At 47.9% G+C, this 22532-nt stretch overlaps 2 protein-coding genes across 4 annotated transcripts; one reads left to right on the forward strand and one right to left on the reverse strand.

The window, feature by feature from the left end:
• Nucleotides 1-3302: 3302 nt before the first annotated feature.
• Nucleotides 3303-6768, reverse strand: LOC108926875 (fibroblast growth factor 4A-like). Its single transcript, XM_029257992.1, has 4 exons — nt 6412-6768; nt 5084-5218; nt 4724-4827; nt 3303-3673 (listed from the first exon to the last, which is right to left on the reverse strand). Exons 1-4 carry the CDS (start codon nt 6563-6565, stop codon nt 3491-3493), a joined length of 576 nt encoding a protein of 191 aa, XP_029113825.1. The 5' UTR covers nt 6566-6768; the 3' UTR covers nt 3303-3490.
• A 1011-nt stretch (nt 6769-7779) lies between these two features.
• Nucleotides 7780-21307, forward strand: pdxka (pyridoxal (pyridoxine, vitamin B6) kinase a). 3 transcript variants are annotated; one of them, XM_018739936.2, is made up of 12 exons: nt 7780-8387; nt 9401-9602; nt 10785-10839; nt 16639-16743; nt 17136-17219; nt 17520-17554; nt 18718-18803; nt 19166-19211; nt 19402-19513; nt 19768-19904; nt 20094-20160; nt 20232-21307. In XM_018739936.2, the coding sequence occupies exons 1-12, from the start codon at nt 8281-8283 to the stop codon at nt 20342-20344; spliced, it is 1149 nt and encodes a 382-aa protein (XP_018595452.1). In that variant the 5' UTR covers nt 7780-8280; the 3' UTR covers nt 20345-21307. The 3 variants fall into 3 exon arrangements, with proteins under 3 accessions (XP_018595452.1, XP_018595453.1, XP_018595454.1); XM_018739937.2 differs by lacking the exon at nt 7780-8387 and adding an exon at nt 8830-9101; XM_018739938.2 differs by lacking the exon at nt 7780-8387 and having other exon boundaries at nt 9115-9602.
• Nucleotides 21308-22532: the final 1225 nt, after the last annotated feature.

Genomic DNA, 22532 nt, shown 5'->3' on the forward strand with positions numbered 1-22532 from the left:
AATGTGTTTCTCCTATGATGCCGATGCAGGCAGTAGGGGGTATTTAGCGTGTCCCTGACACGACTGCCACACACAGACCATGTCTCTCATCGCTGTGACTCTCACTTTCTAAGAGTCATCACTTATTCAGCACGCCAGGTGCTGCCCTGTAGACCGCGTGTGTGTCTGCGCGCGTGTGTGTTCAGATTAGCCTGCACTGTCTTCTGTATTTGCATTTGTGTTACTGCATGTGCACATGTGTGTGTTTTTTTTTTTTTTTTTTGCAACTGGCAACACTTTTGAGCTGCTCAGGGAGGGAGTGGAGGGGGAGTGGAGGAGCTGCTAGAATGAAGCTCAGGTGAACCCTGGAGCACCTGAAAGGATTCGCTGTGGAGCTTCCCTGCCCATAGGAGGCTCCACAGAGTTATGGCCTGGCCTCGTGAGCCGCTTAACAGCAGGAACCCCTCCTTCGGTCGCAGCGTCAGAACCGAGACATGGCACAGGCGGCATTTGTGAAGAATAATTCATATTCGATATTCAGCGCAGAGGAGGGACTGCAGTGCGGCGCTTTGATTATCGATGATCGATATTTGGCATCAATTGAAACACGTATCACACTGACGCTCATACACACACCGAAAAACATACAGTAGCAGACACTCACCTGGTTAAGGTCCTATTGCCTCCGTATTTCGTATTCCTATTTGTTTAAAATGACCGGGTATGACAGGAGGGATGGGGGGGCAGCCTTGGGGCATTGTGGGTAAGTGCCAACGCTGGGTTTTATTAATCACTATACAAACATCATCAAAATCTCTGAGCACCATCCCACGCATGGGATCACAACGTCGTCACATGTCGCTTGGCGTGTAGGACAGGCCAATGGAGATGGGGGTCACGACCTCTGTGGCCCCCACCCCTTGAGTCTGTCTTAAAAAGCACAGCGTCCAAAGGCTCTCACCCAAGTGAGAATCGGAGCAGCGGTGTGACTGAGGGTGGGGGTGGGGCCCTCTCGTACCCATGACTCACACAGCCTGTGCTGGAGGGCTGAGGTGCTGGGGCGCCCCCCCTTCCCATAATCCCCTTCTCCTCCTCCGCGTCCTCTGTTCGCAGTCACGACCACAGCGATAAAGAGCCGGGCTGTGACTCAGCAGCTGCACTCGTGACGAGGATGGCGAGAAACAGCAGCATTCGGCTGCTCAGTACGCGCGCGCGCACACACACTTATCCCCAGCAACGGGCAGTTCTCACTGCCTGTGTATGTACCCCAATGTGTTTCACTGAAGCTGTGTGTTCTGTTCGCAGGTGTCACATCCTCCTCACATCTGGACCTTTGACCTCTCTGACAAGGTCATCTAGTTATTATTCACAATACACACACACACACACACACACACACACACACACACACACAGTTGGAAACCACTTGTCCCAAGAGGGGTCACGGTGAGCTGGACCCTAACCCAGCAACACAGGGTGCAAGGCTGGAGGGGGAGGAAACACACCCAGGACGGGACGCCAGTCCGTCAGAAGGCACCCCAAGCACTACTCGAACCCCAGACCCCCCAGAGAGCAGGACCCGGCCGAACCCGCTGCGCCACCTCACCCCCACATCAATTATTATTATTATTATTTAGTCATTTATTCGTTTTGCGAGTGCTTTTCTCCACCCTTTCCTCACATGATGTGCTCAGATTAACATTATTTCAGAAAAAATCAATTCAAGGATGAAAAATGTCACCTAAAATTAAACACCAAAAGAAATTATATTTTCACAAATGACACTGTAACAGTAACATGTTCTGTAATACTATAACAAAACTGTTTTTTCTACCTCATTTTTAGTGTTATATTTTCATTCATTCATTCATTCATTCATTCATTCATTCTCTATAAGCCCTTTTCCAGTGCAGAGCCACACTGGTCTGGAATCTTCCTCACAAACAAAAAGCCTGTTGTATAAAAAGGCCATATTTCCAGAAGCAACTGTAGTGCTTTTTTCATCATATAACCTCTTATTGGAGGTCTGAGTGTTCTTGCAATTTATTCAACCAGCAGGGTAATTTTACTGTGCCAGTTCAGGGTAGGTACCTTGGACAAGGGTACAGTACTGCAGTGAAAGCTGGCTTTCAAACCCAGACCCTTCAAGTGCAAGGCAATGGCTCTGACCACTGCGCCACCTGCTGTCCTGTTGTATTACACCACCTAGCAAAGGGGTAGGAAGCTGGACTCGTGGTGTAGAACACGGAACCGAACACACATTCATTAATACACCATAGGTACACCATTAATACACCGTTAGTACTGGATCAGTACACTATTAGTACACCATCAGTCCAGTATTAGTACTGTATTAGTACACAATCAGCGCACTATAGGTACACCATTAGTACAGTACTAATACCATATTATTACACCAACAGTACACTGTAGGTACACCATCCATTCTGATCCGTAGAAGGGAAAAAAAAAAACATTAGTACTTGTCTGTGTTCTTGCAGCGTCAAGTTCTATTGGTTGACAGACAAACCCTGCGGAGGAGAGGAAAAGCGGTCCGGTAAGATGCGGTACAAATGCGCCACCAGATTGTCCTGCACTGACCCCCAAGTGTGTTGTTGGAGACATGACTTGTGTGACACAACGCGGCCTTGTCTTTTAACTCACATCAGCGTGAAATCCAAAAACACGTGAAAAACTCTTTATTGATTCGGGCTCCATTAGGACACCAGGGTGAAGAATAAATTAGGCTAATTAATTAAATCAGATCAAATTAAATAATTTCTAATGGTAATATAGTGTATGAAGAGCACATTGCAGCCACTGAAGAGTTTTCTGGAACCTTCCAGAACTTCTGGTTGTAACAATGGTTGACAACGCCACCCCAGCAGCCAACCCCCGTTCCTCCAACAGTATAAGTACAAAAATAAATAAATAAATAAATACAAATATACATACATACTAAGGTAAGTAAACAGCCGCTGTGGACGTGCAGCACATATGACTTCAGGGCTTTTCGCTCTTGCAGGTCCAGCTGCTCCGAACATCTTGCCCTTGTAAAACTCCCTCGGATGAAGTGTGAGGTACAGCGCTTATAGTCATTAACAGAAATGGAACTAAACAACAGTAAAAAACATCAAGCGTAGACATGGTACAAATCCATTTCGGTTTTCTGACTAAATAACTTTTTCATTTGCAACATCTACACTTTAAGATGGGTCCAGTTGCATCATGTGCGCGCACGCACGCACACACACACACACACACACACACACACACACACACACACACACACACACACACACACACACACACACACACACACCTGTCCCCGTGTTCTCCACTGTGAACAAGAGCATAGGTTCTGGAACCTTCCCCTGTGATTCTGATGTCCGACATCTAATAATCTCTCCTTTGGGTTATATGTGTGATAATCCAGTTTCCAGCATTGTGCCGTCACCATGGAAACGGTTCGCTGGCTTGGAGGGAGGGCTCTCCGGTGGCTCCGCCTGGGTCACTCCCTGAGCCGTGGCAGGAAGAGGATACCAGGGTGCTTCTTCGTCCTGCCAGTGACCCGTTTGACCTCCCCTTGCTTGGACAGGGCCAGGTAAAGGCCCGGGTGCGAGACAGAGGCGTAGCTGGTGTGGTGACTCTCCTCCAGGGTCTCCTTGAACAGGCAGTCGGCTGTGAAGCGGCCCTGGGGGGAGGGGGGTGCAGGATAACAGAGGAACGGACACGTCCATCAGTTCTGGGGACAGAATGTGTCCCTCCCTGCTGCACCAGTGCAACTTCGCATATCAGCTGCTCAAAAGTGTTTAAACTTTTGATCAAATTTAATCACCTTCACTGTTTTTTTCCCATTATCCAGAACCACACTGATCCTATAAACACTGACGAAGGGGGAAAAACACAGTAACGGGACAGCTGGTAATATAGTGGTTAGAGCTGGTGCCTTTGGACCCAAAGGTCACAGGTTGGATTCCCACCTCCAAGGTACTTGCCCTAAATTGCTCCAGTAAAATTACCCAGCTGTGTAAATGGGTAAATAACTGCATGTAGATTAACAATGTAAGTTGCTTTGTAAAAACACTAAATGAATAGATATAAATAATAATGAAAAAGGGGAGGGATATTAATACAGTCCATGAGCAAATAGTAATTGGGCAAAACCTTCATACAGTGAGATCAAGATTCAGAGAGTGGAGAGGAATGAAAGGGGGGATGTGGGAGAAAGCAAGTAAATGACAAAACTAGAATAAATGAACTGAGGTTCTAAGCAAGACTGAATGAAATTCAGGAATGCTGTAGAAGGCAACATGGAAAGAGGGGGTGTAATGAAAATAATAGTATCTGTTAAAGAGAAGGCGTTCCTGTATTTTCCTATTGATTGGACTCACTTGTGCTTTTCTTGCATTAATGACCCGACAAGTAATAACAATAAACTTAAACCTAAGGTTTTTCTACAACATTCATCATCGCAGAGCTCATTACTGAAAAGAAGCGCCATCGCTCTCATTATTCATTTTTATTCTGAAGCTCAAACAGAAGATAAATTGGCTCATTAATAGACAAAAAGATCAAACTGAAACTTTGCTCCATACGATCTAAACGCATTTTGATATTTAGCATAAAATTCACATGCGGTTCATTTTTAAGGACGTAAAAAGTGGGGAATAACAGGGGTGCCTGAGAGGCGAGAGATGCCCACCAGAGGACGGGTTCTGCGAGGCGTCGGGTCAGGACTCACCGAGCCGTGGGCGCTCCCATCGCTGCTCATACACAGGTACAGACCACTCCTGAGGGCCTGGATCCCAACCAGCCCCGGCTGCAGGGCAAACACCTTCATCCAGCCTAGACACAAACGCACAAAAGCCCTTGTCCTTATTTCAGTGTCTGTACAGCTGAACACCTCCCAAAGAGTCCCCCCACCCAGGTTATTTAATCACAGATACCATAGACTAATCCCAGAAAGGATGGGCAGAGTGGAGACTCCACCAAGACAGAAATTATTTATTATTATTATTATTATTATTATTATTATTATTATTCAACAATAATAATACAACAATAATACAATAGAATAATTACAATAATTAGCAGAACATACTGTGCTCTGTGTGTTCATGCACACCCCCAACGCTCCCATTGGACAGGACCTGTAAGTGGTAGCCAATCCCAACCGGAGAGTAGAGCAGCTGTTTCTTCACCAGGCCCCTGATTGGCTGAGAGAAGGAGACACCACCTGTTGAAAAGATGGTTTGTTTCCAAAAATTGGTAACTTACCTGTGCTTTTTTCCACCCCACCCCCATAAGGCAGCTCTCTGTGCCAACATATACTCTGTGTGTATGTGTGTGCGCGTGCGCGTGCCCAGAGAGGCAGATTGCATAAGGCCCAATAGCCAGGGCCCAAATGGAATTGTTATTGACACCTGGAGAAAATTAAGGTGTGACTGCTTTTTTTCTTTCAACATATATGACGTACAGTGTTGAGCTACGTACAATTACCCATTTAAACAGCAGGGTATTTTTTACTGTATCAATGTAGGGTACTACAGCAAGAAGTGGGATTCAAACCAGCAACCTCTGAGCCCACAGGCCACAGTTCGAAGTACTACCCCAACAGCACCCCAAATGAGCACTGTGTTAGCAAATTATGGGACAGCAGCTGACATAGTAGTGTAGTACAGTAGTAGTCACATTCCAACTCACTGACCCAGGTTCGAATCCCCACTCTTGCTCTAGAACCCTTGATGAAGACACATACACTGAACTGATACAGTAAAAATGACCCTGCTGTAAAAATGGGTAAACCACTGCAAGCAGTTTAGGGTGCAGACCTGACCCTGTAAATCACTGTAAATCAGTGTCAGACAAGTTAATAATGTAGCTGGAAGCAACACAAAACAGACTGTATATATGTAGAGTAAATATACCTCTACATATAGGAACAGTGTACATATGTAAGAAATGATGGTGCTATGATTGTGCTACTGTGAATGGGAACCCGAACCCCACCAGGTGGGATGCAAGGGGTGTTTATCTCTCAAGGTGATTGGGGGAACTGAGCCCCGCCCCAGGGTCCAGGCAGCCAATCAGCTGCCTCTTGAGCCCTGCTGCCCACACAGCAACGGAAAGGTGACTTTGTCCACCTTCGGACTCGGTGAGTGACACCGTAACCGGTCAGGTCCTGGCCTGTCACAGCGGGTCTCGATCGACTTTCCAGAAGGTTCTCTTCCGGCTGGGTGGGCAGACAGCATGACAGCTCGAGGAGGGAAATCGTAAATAATAAATGTTTCCCATTAGACTCTGTATGACACACCCTGTGCTTCCAGGATAGACTCTGGATCACTCTGACTTGACGATGGATGGATGGATTTTTGGTGGGGACCCCTGGAGGGTGTGTCACCCACCCCTGTCATCCCTCATCTCACTTACCTTCCCCTCTCAGCCGGGCATCTCGGACAGCCATCAGCCACTGGGTGCGCAGCCAGGTGCCGAGGTCCACCATGGATGTCGCTGCTAGGCGTCTCCCACCAGCCACCAGCAGGACAAAGCAGGCCAGCAGCCTGCTGGGGACCATGGTGCGCATCAGAACCGAACCCGGCACCTCTGTCCAGCCATGGTGACCAGACTGCTGCTGACACACGGATGGCGGGCGCCCTGCTCCCCACCGGCGCTCAGGTCACCGCACACTTTGTCCTGAAGCTGAGTGTAAACGGCACGTCTGCACAGGGTCAGGCTGCTTCCCTCTTCCCTGAACTCTCCTTATATCTAGCTCCTGCCACCCCCCCAGCCCCCGCCCTCGCACCCTGCACCACGGCTTATCTCTTGCGGAACGCTTGCCCCACGTAGCGCCCGCGTCTGCCTACCTGCAGCCGGCCTTGGAACGAGAACACTAACAGACGTCACGCGCCTCACCAAGTCCATGGCGTCGCCACGACAACTGTGACGGATGGGCCTCGCCTTGTGCTGTTTTGTCTCGACGGCGAACAGTTTAAATCAAAGCCCATTCGATGGCAGGGAATTTGTAGTCGAATGAAGGTGAGAAGAGTGGCACTGTAATTTACCACCACTTTCTCATAACTAACACAGGCTCTGCTACACGAGACCCCAACACACACACTCTGGATATGACAATGAGGCCCCGACGGTTCAGCAGGTGAAGGAACGCGGCTGATATAGTACATAAAACACAGTTTTGTTTGTTATGGTTATTACTTGTGTGGAAAGATTATCGGTGTTCTTGGGGAACAGTGTAAACCGAGATTTCCCAAATGACGTGGAGCCTCTGCAGACGCTGGACTACTGGGCAAAACAGCGACTCACATCCCCCCAGAGTTATGGCACAGGGCTTCAAAGGGAAACTGATTGTTCATCAGCTTGTGAATATTGAAACTACCTATGCTCTAGCTCCTCAGCTTACAAACGCTGTTTGGGCTACATGTCTATTTATAGATAGCTAGATAAATAAATTCTTTATTAATAATTGATTATTTATTAATACTTTATTGATCCCCCTTATTTATCAATAACTTCTCTGTAACTCAACTTCATGCTCACCACAAAGTCACAATCACTAAAAGCTTAATATTACTGACATCCCTCTTTGTTTTCCCTAGTGAGGATCAATAAGAATCTCAGATAGACCTATAATATATTTAAAAATGACTGCACAATTTTCTGTTAATATTTTTATTAACCTTGAGCTTTGTTACAATTAAAATAAATTCAAACTTACTGAAAATAAAAATATCACCTCTAAAGATGACAATTTTGATTGTACAGTTGTTCACGTGTAATGTTTCTCATCTTGCCACTGTCAGCTGGGTTTATTATCTCTATGGTAACAGGACGCCTCTTCTTTCCGGTGCTATTAGAATCTCGAACATTCAGAAATGCGAGAAATAAGTTGTATATTTCCCAGTTTTCTTGAAGCATTTAAGCAGTATATAAACACTATTGAGGAATGTAATAATAAGAATGCTATTAACACTGTACATTATTGTAATATTTTTAAGGTGTTGATCACTTGATGTCTCTGGCTATTGGAGTGTTTTGTAATTTTTGTGTATTTATTTTTATTGATATTTCTTTTTGTTAATTTTCTCCTGGTTTGATTGTTCTGGGCTGATGTTCCTGTGAGTGTTTGAATTGTTTAATGAAAAAGGGAAAAAAGAATTGAGTTGTAAGCACGGTGGAAGCGAGTTGGATTAATGCGGTGTGTCGATCCTGTTGCGTTTCAGTTGCGTTGTACTGCCACCTATTGGCCTGGCGGGTAAACACAGGTCCTCTTCGCTAGAAGAAATGCTAGAAAACGGAACGAACGGTGAAGAAGAAATGCAATTGTCTGGAAGACATTTGAGAAAATGTGAACGTCTCACATCTTTCTCCACGGCAACTTACACTGTGAGGTTTGTACACCAAACTGCTTCCAATTACTTCCTAGTTTGTGGAGCAGCGTAATAAATTTTGCTGCCTCAGATGAGGGTGAGGAGCAGGGCATCGAGAGGAAGAGGGACTTAAACCTGCGTCCTTCAGGCGGTAGTAACTTTAACCACTACGTCACCCCATATTCCTCTTGTTCTGGGGTAGCGATAGATCTCCAAAAAATATGCGTGGAAGAATTTTGGAAGCTACACGAAAAATAAAGTGGGCCTGCTGATGGCGGCCATACGTGTGAGGGGACTCTGAATGACCCTGGCTGGTACAAAATACTTAAGTCTTAAATGTTGCTCTCACATAACTACAGGTGTAATAACCGACTAGGTTATGTGTTACAGGCGATTATAGTATTAAACAATAATAATAATAATAATAATTAAAATTATTTACATTATTAAGGGAATAATTATAATAATTCGTCTGTGTTGCCCAGAGAGACGGGCGCGCGCGCAGCCCGATAGAGGGTTTTCACCGCGCGACGCGCTCCGCTAAGGACCCCGCGCCCGACGCACGTTCTGCGCCGCTTGTGTCACCGTCCTGACAGGTCGCAGCTGTTTCGCCGCCGTTCCTCACTTTGTATCCTCCGCACTATTGCATCCGGCACTTCGTCCGCGCGACTTCGCCGAATTGAATGGCGATTTGAAGTGGACGCGGACATTCCGGAGAATCACTGGATGACAGCAGTAGGTTTTGCATTACTTATGGAAATACACAGCTAAGATTAATTTATGGATATTTTTTTTTTCCTGAACTTGCGGGCAAATATAACCCTCGCGCGCTGTGGCGTCAGTGATTACATGATTATATTATAAATGATTATCCCGGTGACGTCGGCGCTTAGGTGTCCACCTTAACTGCCTGAGAGAAATAGGTGTATCTCGCCAATGTGCGCTTCGCCGTGAGTCGCGTGTCCTTCAATCCGGCTTCTGTTCGTTCTCTCACTCTCTGGCGGCTGCTGCTGCTGCTGTCGCTCGGCTCGCAGACTCCGGATCAGCGGTGCCGCTCTCTCCCCGCACACATCATCGCCCCCCCACCCCGGGACACACGCACCCGCCTCGCGCTGTACATCGTGCGCGTCTATGATGGAGCAGCGGACGGACGAGATGGAGTGCAGGGTTCTGTCGATCCAGAGTCACGTCGTCCGGGGCTACGTGGGCAATAAGTCGGCCTCCTTCCCTTTGCAGGTGAGACTTTTGCTCCTGATTCAAACGGGTTGGAGGCTGCTCTCATAATCGCCGTGTTGTGGGGGGGTTTCTTCGGGGGCGCGCTCAGCGCAGGTGGGTTCTAAAGGTCACATGGTGGCAGATAATTCACTGACACCCCGCGAGGATGTGGCGGAGCGCGCGCTCTTGCACGCTGCCATCCCTCCACTGCCTTTTTTTTTTTTTTTCCTAGTTGAATTCATGATTTGGAACGAACCGGCGGCAAATTATGCCCGTGTGTGCGAATCCCTCCGGTGGTGGGTGTGTGTGATCAGCCTGGTACGTTCGGAGAGGTCACTGTGCCCCCGGTTTTGTGAATGACATTCAGACGGAGGGTGCTGTGTGTGTGTGTGTGTGTGTGTGTGTGTGTGTGCGCGCGCGCTCACAATTCCCTGTTGCGCAGCCCTTTCGGGCGAGGAATATCCCAGTCATCATCACTATTCGTCGTCATCCTGTGACGACATTTCTGTTTAAATGCAAACCGCTGTCTCCTCGGCTGCTGCGGATGAAAGGTTATATTTATTGTATCATTGAGGATTATGAATGGATCTTAATAATACAAAGGATGGTGGTGGTGGTGATGATGATGATGATGTTACTGTGCTGTTGTGGTGCTCAGGTCCAAAGGAACGGGAGGGGGGGATGACAGCTGATGTGTCTTAACGAGTGACAGTGTCACAGTGTGGGGCAAATATTGATAGTGTGTTACAGTGAGGCAGGAATATTGAAACAATGTAGCAGGAACAGTGTTACAGGGAGGTGGACCACTGGAATGGCAGGAAAGATGCTCAGATAAATCTGACATTAACTTTTGTTGCACTGAAAAGGTCACTATATTTGACATTTTTCAGATTATCAGTCATACAGGAACTGATGGTGTTTGAATCGGGGGCCTCAAACTAAACAGGCATTAGTTTGTTTTAGTTCCACTTGGATTGGTTGTTACAGCTGGTTTTTCCAAGAAAACATTGTGTGTGTGTGTGTGCGAGAGAGAGAGAGAGAGAGAGAGGGGGGGGGGGGAGGACAAAGGAGACTGCTGGGTTGGGGACTGTTCCTTATTAACAAACAGGGTGCAAAAGCAATCAAAATAAGCAGCCCCAGCAAGATCCTATTCGCTCTGCTGCAGTGCATGCTGGGAGTAACTAACACCTATTTCGCATACAGGTGCTGGGCTTCGAGGTGGACTCCATCAACTCGGTGCAATTCTCCAATCATACAGGTACTACAGCTCCTTGACCACGTGTCCAGTGTAAGGTCCATGTTCTGTGCCTTCTTGAAGAATCTCCCAGATCATCTTGTTCGTCTCATTTGCGTTTTGCAACATCTGGATACTTTTCTCTGGAATTCAAAGGTCCTGTGCAATCCCCCCCCCACTGCTCCATGTGGTTGTTGTTGAATTTTGGCCAGTCTTACCCATATTTCTGCTTCTAACTCTTACTGGAATATGGTGATGTCAGCGTTCCTCCACATCCCTCCAGGTGTGCGCTCCCCCCCCCCCAAGCCATAGAGTCTTATGAGCTCGGCCTTCTGTCCCAGATGCTTCCTGAAGAGAATGAGCTTTTTTTTAAAAAAAAAGCTCACTTTCCTGAATCTTGTGAGATTTTTTACATCCCCCTTCACCCCATGCTCCTGGATGAAAAGATCTTGTTGACCACAGGTGGTCCTGCAGCACTCTGTATCTGGGTGATGAGAAGTGCTCTAACCACTGAACGGTGAGCCTGACGCGGTTTTACTCGTTTAACTTTCGGTGTGCCATGGAGCAGATGAGATGTACAAGTAGAATGGTGTGAAGGTGTCTGTCATGTGGACAGGTGTCTGAGGGATGTGAGTTCAAAAAGCATGAAGGGGAAATCTTGGCTTTGGTCAGTGGCTTTTGTCCAAGAAGCCTACCTTCTGGTGATTGAGGTATGAGTCCTGTAGCCAAATTCTCAGTTTCAAGTACAAGGAGTCCTGTGCTGGTACCTTTTGGGAAATAATTTAACCTGAATTGTTATATTTAACTAGTGTATATAAAAGGATGGGGAAAAAAAAGTGTGTACACCTTTTTTTTTTTTTTTTCTTCCCCCCTCCCCCTCCCCCCTCCTTTGTCCAGCCTAGTCCTTGTTCTCTGCCCTTGGAAAAACTCTGGTTTCATATGGTCAGAACTGGCGGTGTGTTCACTGACCTGTGAGGAGCTCCTGTTCCTACAGGGGCTTCACAGTGGATGACTGACTCCTTCATAATCTCTTTCACATGCAGCATCCATGTCTGAGAAAGTGTGTGTTTGCAGGGTATGAACATAGCTTTGATGAGTGTCTCACCACTTAAGATGGGCAACTGAATGTTTGAAGATGAACCCTAAGGGTAAGGATCTTGGAGCCAGTGGTGGATGTTCGTTGTACTTGTACAGCACACTGGGCTATAAAGTTGCCCAGTAAATCCATATCTTTTATTGTGAGAGCAGTAAAAATCAGGATCACGCTCCTCCACCCTTGGGGTGGGACGTCAGGTTGTGTAGTTTTCTAAAACTGATACACTGGTTTGGTGCAAGACTGCAAAGCAGAAAAGCCTGAGACACCGCATTATCAAAGCGTAGCTTGTTCAATTGCAAACTCTTATTTGCTCCTACTATTTCCTGAAAATGGAACAAATATCAAAAAGCCTAAATTTCCCTATTTCTTATGAGGGGGGGTGGAATTCCAGTTTGTTCCAAGCCCATCCCAGGTTCACCCTAAATGATGAATAATATCACAAGGAAAAAAGTTGTGTAACATTAAAATAGAATGAATAACATTATGAATGAAATACTGTAAAAAAAAAAAAAAAAAATGATAGTGTGTGGGGAAAAATGTGTGGCGCATTGATATAAATGAAAATTAGAAAATAGCACAGTGGTGCCAAGCAGAGTACACACATCTAAATATGCAGGTGGGACTGTAGATTGCCACACTGCAACTGCAAGCATGGCTACACACTTCTCACAACTCTTACACAGTCACTTGGCACAATTTCCAAGGGTGATCTCAGTGTATCGCACCACATTTGATGCTGCTGACACAGACTAAATGTCTCAAACTAGATAAATCAGAGTCCACACTGAGGGAAAAATAAGTTATATTACTAATTGTGGACCATCTAAGTGGGGGAAAAAATGAGTACTGGGAGACTGAATAATGTGGGATGAGTTCTACCTCTGTTATGATTATATTTACACTCATTTATGTAGCTGTCAGGAGAGAAGTGGCTCTGGAAGATGATGGGTTTGAGACCCTTGAATGCTGATTGGGATTTAGCAGCTATGAGGGACAGAAGGAGCACATTCTGGTGGATAGACAGAAAAGAGGTGTAGCTGAGTGACCAGGGGCCCTGAAATGTGGCTCTGTTGCTTTCTGTAGCTACGGCTTGCTGTGCCGCTGTAAGAAATGCCCTCTCCAGGCCCCTTTTTTACCGCACTCTATGCAGTCTCCTTTTGCCTTTCGGGCTTCGGTCGACTCCAATACCAGCCCCCCTTCGGTTTCCACGGAAACTTTGTCCAAACTCACTGCTATGCCTCTGCTTTTAGGTTAGCGCTGAGCCGCACACAACTGTCCAAGACCAGGCTCACAGACACAAGCAGCGTTCTTTGAACCGCTCGTTTTTGCGGGGGGATGTGTGCTTGCGGGGGCTGCCTGGTGTTCACATTTTTCTCAGCTGTTTATGATGGCTCGCCATGGACTCCGCCTTTGCTGCCTCTGCTCTTGGTCCAAGGGTCTGAAGTTTCTCTGCTATGGGTAGCTGACTAATTTCCCTGTTTCCATCTGCGACTGAGTCCATATACAGGGTGTTGGACCCCATCCCAGTGGCCTTGGGTAAGGGTTTGCACCCATCCCTCCCCTGTCCTCGGGTTCAGAGTTCCTCTTGCGCAACACATTGAATGTGAGCCCTGAAGCATGAAGTTCCCGATCTCCAGCGAAGTGTGGTGACGCTGTCGGAAATTAACAGATTTGTTTCCTTAACTTTAATAAAGTTTAAAGCACTTAAAAGTATTTAAGTGTTTAAAATGTACCAGAAATACCAATTGCAAAAAATCTGTACGTGGTAACTAAAATAAGAAAAACAAATCCTTACTCAAAGCCAGTGTAAAATTACAAGACTATGTTGTGCCAAGAATAAAATCCATTCTCATTAAACATTAAAATGGAAAAAACTGGTTTACCCTTTCATTTTACAGACTATAAAATGCAGAAAGGCTCAAACATTGAATTAATCAGAATACATTAAAAACAACCAGTTGCCTTGAAATCCATATACTGCTCATAAACTTTGATTTCATGTGTCCGCAGCATTATCAATAAAACAAACGATTCATACGTATCTTCAGAATTGAATAACGCATGATCCAAAACTCTAAGATTTGTGTTATACCGCTCGTTATCGTCCAAGTAATTCCCCGCCTCCTCATCTTCCAGGTGCGACCTTGCAGTAGACCCCGGTGACCTGAACCTAGGTGGGGATCAGTAATGAACACATCTGAACAATCAGGTTTGACTGCGGGTTAGGGAGGTTGAGGGTAATCCTCTCTTTTTGCATGAGGCGCAACATAAGACTGACCGGAGGCAGGCCCCACCTCTACCTCCACCACCTTCCCTCCTTCAGTGGCCTCTGAAGAGGTGATCTCTCCTCCACACCAGGCACAGCAGGGAGGACCAACAAAATTGTCTGCCTCTAAGAGCAATTGGAGGTGGAAGAACAATGGAAGTTCATTGTACAGGACACAGTCCACGTCTTCTACAGTGAGACCCAGAAGTCTCGGAATAAACTCCCGAGTGAAAGGAACTTGCTAAGGAAATCTGCCACCGTCCTCCGGATTCGTCCACTGCCAGTTCAAGGTGTTGTTGAGGATAGTCTGGACCTCTGGAGTCGCCCTCGACCGTCATTGTCTTCAGGATCCTCAGAGCTTTCGAGATCCTTGGGAAAGTTGGGATAACAGAAAAACAAGTCTCGTTTGACCTTTTTGGGTCAAGTTATCCAAAGCCCTGCACTTTGGGACTCATGGGCTACTGAAAATTAAATAAAATCCTACCAGGAAGCAGAGCCCCCCCCCCCCCCCCCCCAAGGAAGCATTGGTCATGCCACTGACAGTAGTTAGGTTCCACTCTTCCCCTAACTGAAGTATCACCAAAGGGCTAAGAAGCAATGAAAATGAAGTATGTGGCGAGTGTCAGAACACAACCCGATCGGCGCTGCGCTATCATGAGGTGGATAAGGGTTCTGCTGATGATGGCTCGGGTGCGAGATGCTTGGTGGGATTTGCCTCTGGGATTCCTCACCGCTTTGCTCCATCTCACCGCTTTGTTTCCACCAAAATAGTTTTAATTTATTTTAGTTTGTTCCAAATCTCATTTGGCGAATGCCAGTGCCGAGGGTGGGGGGTGATGGCGGTGTGTCGCTTCGTTCCCGCTTTGAATTTAATTAAAAGGTGTTAAATTTAGCGTTCGCTAATCTCATTCCTTTCCATCTTTGGAGGGGGTTTGACGCCGCAGCAGTAATGAGCCTTTACGAGGAAATTTTTCTCGCTATGTAAGTAAGCGGTTTACTGCGATTAATAAGAGTGGCGTTTTAATCAGGCCGCCTCAGACGAGGTGACCGCTGCGTGGGGACTCGGGTGTGGGCTGCGGTTACTGCACCTGAAAAGCTGCCGGACAGAAATGCAGACACAGGCTCTAGGAAAACCTGCCGCACTGTCACTTGTGGGCATTCCGGTAGCAGTGTGATCGCCCCCTGCTGACCAACAGCTGAACTTGAACCGCAGCACCGGCAGGTTTTGGGTCTGGTGCAGAGGGTTCGATATGACCGGCAGCGGTCACGCATTCCCCTGTGGTCCAAGGTGGACCTGACAGTCTTTTAGCGAAGTAGTTACCCATTTGTGCAGCTGCGTTATTTTACTGGAGCAATTCTTAAGGTAAGTGGTAAGTACCTTGCTCAGCGGTACCACAGGTGTAGGTGGGATTCAAAGCTGCGACTGTTGTATTGCGTCTCAGCAACATGGTAATTACAGACTGTAATTTTCGTTTGGGGAAACCCGTTTTGACATGCGAGTGACTCGGTCCCGGTGCTCCGTTATCTTACAGCTGTACTGCTTATGGTTGCACGTGTTTCTCCGTTTTCGCAGAGGGGGGGTTGTGGGGAAGAAGGAAGCCGGATGGGGAAAATACAGCTGACAAAGAAGTTGGTTATCAGCCCACTCGCACCTGCTGTCCACGACCGTGTGTGTCACTGCACATGTGTAGCTTCATTGATGTCTGCAGCAGCTTTTATCGCAAAGAATTCCCCGTGCCCCCCCTTCCTCGTTTTGTGTCAAACGCACAAATATAGATACACTTTTGCAGAGAACCACACGTGCATGCGACCAAGCACGTGCGCGCGCATGCAGAATGATTCCTTGCTGCGTTGAGCCCTCAGGCTTTCCTCTGTCCTGTTGCTAGGCAACGGGCACCACGCCACGTGACCAGCTGGGTGACTCACCTGTAATTTGACATCACGCTTCCAGCAGCAGCAGATTATTTCCTGTCAAAGGGCGGGTACTGGCACATACACACGTGCACAAATGGATGTCCACCTGGGTGTTTTTGGCGCTAACTTTTTGGGTGCGAGTGGCAGGCAGGTGGTGTCCTGTGCAGTGGTCGTTGGAGTGGCGCCTTGCACTGTACTGGTTTTCCTCCAGTGGACTTTATATCAAGCAGTGTTAATAGGAAGTGCCTCACAGACAGGATACTGACCCTATAAATAGGCTGAGGGCATCTGCCTCTCAAACGACGGGATGTTTTCTGCAGCTGGGGGGACGATGCTTTGAGAGCAGTCTGGGTCCGAGGGACTTTAATTTGTCAGCGCTGGTGTGTATGGAAGTGATGGATTTGATTTCACTTCCTGTTTGATCTGTGGGGGGATGAGTTTATCTACATTGTGGATGTGTCTCATAATCACTTACTAAATAAGTCTACAGTTATCGAATGGCACGTGGTGCTCAGCTGCTCTCTGACCTTTGACCTCTGACCTCTAGGCTATGCCCACTGGAAGGGTCAGGTCCTGACCGCAGATGAGCTGCATGTTCTCTACGAGGGCATCAAACTCAACAACGTGAATCACTATGACTACGTGCTCACAGGTAGGCCTGGCCGGGGGGGTGGAACCGGTGGGGAGGGACTCTCATCCCACCAATGACAGCACTGGAATTAATAAGTGGGACGTTGGAGGTGGGCTGTGATTTTTCTGCTCATGTCCAGGGTACGAGGTAAGGCGGTGTCATAGTCAGACTTCAGTCCACTTTTAATTTTTAAAAAATATTTTAATACATTTTTTCTACTGACGTGTGGACAATAAGGAGAAATGACTGAGCTGGAGAGGAAAGGCTTTTTCCGGTGGCTGTTACCGTGGCGACTGTCCTGTCACGGTTGGTGTGGTCAGCAAAGCATGAAGGTGCTTCCCATCAGTCCTCCAAGATGAGTCTCCATTGAAGCTCCTCCCTGCGCTTTACTCACAATCCTGTGCTTCCCACAGGGTACACGAGGGACACGTCCTTCCTGGAGATGGTGGTGGACATCGTGAAGGAGCTGAAGAGGGAGAACCCCAAACTCGTGTACGGTGAGTCCCGCTCGACACGTCACCCGCTGAATGATTCAGAGCTGTTTGTTGCAGCTATGTTGTATCCAGCGGGGGGGGGGCTACATCATTGAGCTCCAAACCCCCCCCATAGGAGATGTAGGGCCTGGAGAAATTAATTTATAATCAGTCTTGTGTAAAAACATTTCCACCAGGCAGGACCAGGGGCCACTAAGCGTGTGTCCGGTCCCTTGTACAATATCGGTGCCGGTCAGGTGGGGGTGCCCTGGAAGACCAATTTTTTTACTGTATGGCACTGATTCACCCATCTTGCCTTTCCAGTGTGTGACCCGGTGCTGGGGGACCACGGCTCCATGGTAAGTGACAGCGTCTGCCTGTTCGCACGTCCGCAGACCCCTGGTCTTCGGAACAGAACCGGAACCAAAAGTCTGCTCATTACTCAATTTTTTTTGTAAATGCAAAGCACCTTTTTCCCCTCAATAAAAGTCAGTCAATAAAAGGGCAGTCATGTAGATGTTGCTTGATTTTATATTAAATTCTGTAAAAGTTTGATATAGCTAAAATAACTTTTAAAATGACTTTAGGACTTTAATTTCAAGCTACATTAAATTAAAACAAAATTACTTCAAAATATTGTCTTCACAAACTGTTCAGTGCTGATTGTTGGTTGTTAATCCCATAAACATTTGCAGTTGTTACTCATCATTTTGATGACCACTGACACTCAGGAACAGCAGTCATGCACTGTAAACACTGGAAGCGAGTTGAACAAAGGCGGTCCCACATGCCTATTTTTACCGTGCTCTTTACTGCCATCTGTCGGCTCAGAAGGTAAATGCAGGTCATGCAATATTAGAGGCTGAGAATTAAAATGTAAAGAAAACACATTTGCATGTATTCATTTGTCAGAAGCTTCTCTCCAAAGCGATGTACATCTCATAGAAGATACTATATGTTCATTACATTAGGAGAAAGACACACAACTGCAGCTGTGTGACTCTTAAGTGCAGTTAGTTTCCTTCACCATATGAACCGACGTTCATCACACAAGTAGCTACATAAAACTTTATCAGAATATCGCCGATTCCTGATCACCTTCCCACTAGTTTTTTTTTTTTTTTTTTTTTTTTTTTTTCTCTTTTTTCACGTACGTGTAAACATTTACGTTACATTGCAGGAGTGGCTCTGTAAAGGATTGACCCAAGTATGATCATGAACATTTATACCTTACATGAACTTAAGAGATCATACTTGAAGTGTGTCCAGAAGAGATGAGCAAATGCTTCTTTTCAAGACTTCATAACTCGGACAAGAGGAGTCAGCGTATCGGTGTGTGTCTGTTCAGTGTTGAATGGCTGACCTTCCCTGTGTACCATAGTAAATGTTATGTTTTTTGGCTGAAACCCATAGGCAGGGCATTAATGGCAGCTCTTCCTCTTCAAGGCCGTGTGTGTGTGAGAGAGCGAGTGAGGATGAGAGGATGTGTCGCGTAAGTGACCGGTTCTGTGTGTTTTTGCAGTACGTGCCGGAGAACCTGTATCCCGTCTACAAGAACAAGGTGGTCCCAGTGGCCGACATAATCACTCCCAATCAGTTTGAAGCAGAGTGAGTATTTGCAGCTGGGTGTGTGTGTGTGTGTGTGTGTGTGTGTGTGTGTGTGTGTGTGTGTCTGGGAGGCACTGTGCTTTCCCAGTCAGGATGCCAGCGGTGGAGGGCACACACCAACACACACACACAGAGCAGATGCCCAGATGTGTGTCCAGATCAGAGGAAATGAGTTCCAGCTGTTTTTGCAGCTGTGGAGCTGCTGATGCTCCCTCTTGTGGCCATTTATAGAAGTGCAATATTGATTAGATGTGTGTGTGTGTGTGTGTGTGTGTGTGTGTGTGTGTGTGAGACTGCAGAGACCTGTTAGTGTACTGCACAGTGTGTGTAGCCTGGTTGTTAACTGCTCTCGTGTTGCGCAGGCTCCTTACAGGGAAAAACATCAGCACAGAAAAGGATGCGGTTGAGGTGAGGAGCACCCCCCCGTACCCTTTATTAGTCGAACCCCTTTCTGACCAGCATGCCCCCTTTTTTGCTCCCACCTGCCCCTAAATCTGCCGCTGTATCCAGATGCACACTATTGCACAGGCAATTGCACTTTGTACAGTCATCCTAATTTGCATTTCCCTGCCCCACCTGTGATTCCTCTCCTACTCAGGTGATGGACCTCCTGCACAAAATGGGTCCCGACACTGTGGTCATCACCAGCTCGGACCTGCCATCCCGCCTGGGCGACCGTTTCCTGGTGGCGCTGGGAAGTCAGAGGTCAGGTGAGCGCAGTGCGGCGCCACTCCCCACGTACACACACACTCTGATGATATTTCAAGCATTGAAGTCAAACGTAGCTGAGTCTGTGTGTGTGTGTGTGTGTGTGTGTGTGTGTGTGTGTGTGTGTGTGTGTGTCTGTGCGTGCTCATGGTACCAGTTGTGGCTGACCAAGGTGTGTGTGTAGTTCTGCCGCTCGCCGATGTGTGTTAATATGCCAGTGTGTTTGTGTGCTGTTTTGTTCTCTGGCGCCCCCCAGTGAAACCCGACGGCACCCGGACGACCCAGCGGATCCGCATGGAGATCCCCAAAGTGGACGCCGTGTTCGTGGGGACGGGGGACCTCTTTGCTGCTATGCTTCTAGCCTGGACTCATCACCACCCGAACGACCTGAAGGTGAGTCACCGTGGGGTGCCCCACCCACTATTCTCGAACCTGCGACTTTTGGGGCCATGGGCACCAGCTCCAGCCACTATGCTACCAGCTGCTCCTCTAGTAATGAGGTTCTGTGTGCGTGCCGTGCTATCGCTGTGAGTCTCCTGTAAGTGACTAAATTACCCCCCCACCTCTTTGTCGATGGTCCAGACGGCCTGTGAGAAGACGGTCTCCGTCATGCACCACGTCATCCAGAGGACCATTTCCTACGCCTACGGTATGAGACGTGTGTAAATGCACGTGTGTTTGCTTTTGTCGTCCCCTCCCCAATCATTCTCCCCATTTCAGAGATGGCGGGTCCCGGCCGAAGGCCCAGCCCGGCCCAGCTGGAGCTGCGGATGGTGCAGAGCAAGGCGGACATCGAGGACCCGGCCATCGTGGTGGAGGCGACGGTGCTATAGAGCACCCCCTGCAGGCCGCCGCCTGGCGCACAATGTATAGATGATAGATGTTGTACATTTTGACCTGTAATGTGACATTGCCTTAGGATCTCTTACAGAGCACAACATTTCCATGAGCTCAGATCAGCAGGGTAGCCAACGTAGAGGCCTGGCTGAGGGTGCGGGGCCCAGGAGTGGGGTGGGGTGGGTGGGGGCGGGGTGAGGGGTGCTGCCCCCCCCTCGCCACCTCTGTGTTTACCTCTTCTCTGTTTCTCTCTCTCTCGATCGTCTCTCTGAGCTCCCGATTTGTCCTGCACACGCGGCTCCGACAGCCACCCCCTGCCCCCCCAAAACGCGGTCGCAGAGGTTGTGTTTCAGGTTAGAGGCTACGCCCCTCCCTCTGCTGCCCTCCAATCACGAAGCGCGGCGGAGGCCACGCCCAATGAGCTATGGCAGAGAGTAGATACCGATGTGGGAGGAGCTAAGGCACCGTGTGCTGTTGGCCTCCTGGCGGAGGGGGTCAGGGGTTGAGTCCGGGATTCGACTCCTAAGCTTCCAGGCCCGTGTGATCGCACCCCTCCGGGCCTCGGCAGACCGACGAACCCGATGTTCCACTGTGGCTGGGTTATGCCCCCCCCCAACATCTCCACCTGTCTGTATGTTTAACGTTTCCAGACATTTCAGCTTAGATTAATTTTATAACGTTCTTTTTTACCTGTAATTACTTGTTTGTATGTAAAATATTTGATACTATAACACCTGCCTGATTTTTAAAGTGACAGGACGTCATTTTAATTGTCGGATCACAGATCATTTTTTAACGCAAGTGATACATAAACATACTCATTAACCATTATTGATCACACCTTGTTTCTGTTTTCTCTTTGTTTACTTATGTCATATCATGGGGGGGTTGGAAATGGTGTATTTCGGAGTCCCCCCTCGGTCAATTAGAGGACCAATTCTGGCAGATGGTGACTAAGTCTGTGCCAAACGGAGATGTTCTTAAAAATGTCAGAAAGTGCCAATTTGCCACCTGCTGCTGTGTGACACCAACATGTAAATTAAAAATAAAACTGATATTAAACTATTTTATTAAAGCTGCCTTTGACGTTTCTGCAGGACTGTGGTCCTGTAACGTATCGGAAATCCAACTGGTTTTGTTATTAATCCGAGGCTTTGATTGCCTTTCCAGGTTTGTGTGAAGTGGAAGTGAGAAAAGAACCACATTTTCTCTTTGGAAGGTTAACCGTAGTGCTGATGTTACTACTTTTCCCACAATCCTTTGCGCCTCAGTTTGGCAGTCATGCGACCGAGTCGAGCTCTTTCTTCCCCAACACGGACAAATGAAACTGGGATTTTTGGCAGCATTTTTACACCGTTAATTGACCTCCATGAAATGTCCAAGTTTTTTTTTGTAATGCAGAGTTGCATTCTGGGTATCTTTTTTTCCCCCACCGCGTTTGATCATGATCATCACATTCTATTGAAACATGTTTTACAGGGCCCAAGGGGCCCACTCTATCCACGTGAGCTGGATGCGAAGGGGGTATGTCTGCAGCTGGTGTGCAGGACCAATCAAGGGATCCACGTCACGCTGATTGACATTCCGAGTCTTCAGCTTCCCATGAGTCTGTGTGTGAGCCGTTAGATCCGCGTCGCAGCCCTGTGTCTGTGTTCGTGAACGTGTGTCTGTGTTTGTCGGCGGGGGGACGGGCAGGGAGCGCCGGACGTGACTGAGACGAGGAGTGTTTTCGCGCGACGGCCCCACGGGTGGCGCCCCGGCCTCGTGACCTTTGAACCCTAAGGGCTGAGGGTCGACTCGCTTCGCCAGGGTGCGTGTCTTCTGGTAAGACACGCCCTTCCCCCAGCGCGGAAGTGTTTGGCCGGGCCAGGACCAAGTGGCCAGGCGCCCCCTGCGGGTCACCGGTGCAACTACAGCGACCGCTTCCTCCAGCACTCTTACTACGCTGCTACCGTTACTTTCCCTGGAGGAAATGTAAAACAGGGTGAATGGCAGAGGATGTGCACGCGGGGTGTGTGTTTGTGTACTCGAGCGCGTGAGACAAGTGGACGACCATTCCTCCCGATGTTCTCGGGTGCCGGGAGAGCGAGGGACCCCGCGGTGGCTCGTAGGGTCGCGTCCCTTTCGTCTGGACGAAATGGATCCAGCTGAGGTCGGGAGACCAAGTGGAAGAAAATCAGTGTG

Source organism: Scleropages formosus, chromosome 14 (assembly GCF_900964775.1).
Source record: "Scleropages formosus chromosome 14, fSclFor1.1, whole genome shotgun sequence".
Taxonomy (NCBI): domain Eukaryota; kingdom Metazoa; phylum Chordata; class Actinopteri; order Osteoglossiformes; family Osteoglossidae; genus Scleropages; species Scleropages formosus.

Coding starts and splice junctions, on each gene's coding strand:
- LOC108926875 (XM_029257992.1), bottom strand. CDS start 6,565: ATGCGCACCATGGTCCCCAGCAGGCTGCTGGCCTGCTTTGTCCTGCTG. Junction 5,219..6,411: donor TGCCCGGCTGAGAGGGGAAG/GTAAGTGAGATG, acceptor TCTTTTCAACAG/GTGGTGTCTCCTTCTCTCAG. Junction 4,828..5,083: donor GCATGAACACACAGAGCACA/GTATGTTCTGCT, acceptor GTTTGTGTCTAG/GCTGGATGAAGGTGTTTGCC.
- pdxka (XM_018739936.2), top strand. CDS start 8,281: ATGCTAGAAAACGGAACGAACGGTGAAGAAGAAATGCAATTGTCTGGA. Junction 17,220..17,519: donor GAACCCCAAACTCGTGTACG/GTGAGTCCCGCT, acceptor TTGCCTTTCCAG/TGTGTGACCCGGTGCTGGGG. Junction 19,514..19,767: donor GCTGGGAAGTCAGAGGTCAG/GTGAGCGCAGTG, acceptor GGCGCCCCCCAG/TGAAACCCGACGGCACCCGG.